Source organism: Adelges cooleyi, unplaced genomic scaffold (assembly GCF_023614345.1).
Source record: "Adelges cooleyi isolate 19-005CV unplaced genomic scaffold, UGA_ACOO_1.1 ACOO_flye_CR_arks_rails_tigmint_CR_PRNA_784, whole genome shotgun sequence".
NCBI lineage: Eukaryota > Metazoa > Arthropoda > Insecta > Hemiptera > Adelgidae > Adelges > Adelges cooleyi.
Window position 1 is genome coordinate 1,879,616 of NW_026096496.1, and position 2,004 is coordinate 1,881,619.

Below are 2,004 nucleotides of genomic sequence, written 5' to 3' on the forward strand. Positions count from 1 at the left end.
TGCTAAATTGTTTAAAAAAAAAAACAATGTGTTAAGGAAAAATAAAAAAAACTTAACATTTAATGTAAGTTAACAAAACCACCAGAAAACATTTATTATGAGCATTAAGAAGTCTAATCGTACACAACAAATTTCTCTACTCCTAAAATTTAAAAACCATAACTATTTTTAAAAAAAAAACATTATTATATCGCTTAATATTAAACATGTGATAAATATTTTAACTATTTTCTTTTTTGTTAACTATTAATATTAATAATAATATTAAATAAATATAAATGTCCTTAAATGTATTTTAATTTTGTTTAAACAACGTAACCCATTCCATTACTAAGTTACAAGTACGCCCAATTAATAAGGATAATAACAATAATAATAATTACAATCTTAGTACTTACCAAGTCGCTGTTGTTTTGTTATTTCCAGTCGCCGCTGGTCGTTTGACAACTGAAAGTTATTACTGCTTTTTTTTCGAATACAAGTAATCAGTAATGACTTCTTGATAATACCAATATTGTTTTTATTTTTACTTAAAACCTATGTATTTAATAGTTAACCTATATTTTACCCATATTTTACCTATATATTTGGTTAATGTATCTAGGGTTAGATTTGTATTTAGTTAAAATGGCTGCTGTCAGTTTAGGTATTTCTTATAATGATCTCACCCAAATTTTGTGCGTTGAACCATACATTACGGAAATTTGATCATAAAGTTTTAGCTATAACTGAACACAGTTTAAACAGTTTTTTTGAACTGCTAAAAAAAAACATTAAAATTAGTATTATAGAGGTTGAAAAATATTTAATTTATTATTATAATTATTATTGTTTTTGTTTCATATTTAATTTAATATTTTCAAAATAGTAACATTTTTTTTTTTTAAATTTATAATTTAAATGTCTATATAATTACTTAAATTATATAATGTCTTCGACCATGGCGGTCTTGGTGTACGGTTTGACGTACATTCCAAACTCCAGCTCTTTGCGTTGTCGTTTGTGCGTCTCTACCATCTCTTCGATCCGCTCTTGACAAGTCTTCAGGTACTCACTTTTCAACCCGGTGATGTGGTTAAGTTTAGTGAACAAATCCAACTTGTTGACGGACGTGTAGTCTAGTCCATTCAGAGCGGCTGCAATGCTGGCCGCCGCTATAATGCTTGGCTGGTACGAACAAAAGTTATAATCTCTGGCACACATGCCGATGACCGTTCCGCAGTGTTTAATAACAACGTCCACGTACGCTTTGGCTGGGTCCAAGAATTTCAGTCTTTTAAGTATATACCATAGAAAGTCATGAGCTGTAATGGCAGACACGTCCCATTTCAGGATGCTTAACAGGAGCAGCTCCCACGTAAGCAGCTCTTCGGTCGTGATTGTGTTGTCAGTGTACAAGACCAGGAGGTCACCGGACAAGCAGTCGGACTCACGGAGCTTGGAGCTTACCATAAGGCAAGTGGTGCCCAACAGCTGTAGGTGCTTTTTTTGTATGGGTTTGAGAGACAAGAACCTATCCATATAGTTGATTGCCAACGGGAATACGTCTTCTTGACACTTTTTCTGTTCGCAAACTTCCCACATCCAGTCGACGACGAGCTTCCTAAGATCGGGCGTGATCTCCTTCTGCATTAGCCGCAAGTAATCGGGTTTGGGCAGGTACCGAACTTCCGTTTGCAGCATAGTGTTAAACACCCGGTCATCGGACAGCAGAGCAGGATCCTTTTGCGCCACGCTCAGAGACGGCGATTCGCAACACAACAAATCCATGGCGGATGTCGACATTTCAGTGAAACCGCTCCGAAGGTTTTTTTGGCTGTACGGCACGGTTAGGTATAGTACGTCGTTGAACGAACGAAGAGGAAAATATATTATAATATTTAAAAATAAACGTCTCGTGGTCGGGCGGACTCTTGACGACGAAAATAAATAAAACAATATTAGTTAAAACAATATTTAGTTTGGCGCAAATAAACTTCGACCCGGCCGGTTAGTTAAAAATAA

The 2,004-nt window shown here is 35.1% G+C and overlaps 1 protein-coding gene across 1 annotated transcript; it reads right to left on the reverse strand.

Annotated features, from left to right (window-relative positions):
- Positions 1 to 921: 921 nt before the first annotated feature.
- On the reverse strand, positions 922 to 1,770 carry LOC126845434 (G1/S-specific cyclin-D2-like). The gene has a single exon (XM_050584087.1). The coding sequence runs from the start codon at positions 1,768 to 1,770 to the stop codon at positions 922 to 924; it is 849 nt and encodes a 282-aa protein (XP_050440044.1).
- Between the last annotated feature and the right edge of the window lie 234 nt (positions 1,771 to 2,004).

What these genes read in the sequence shown, in the direction of transcription:
- LOC126845434 (XM_050584087.1), bottom strand. Translation starts at nt 1,770, where the DNA reads ATGGATTTGTTGTGTTGCGAATCGCCGTCTCTGAGCGTGGCGCAAAAG.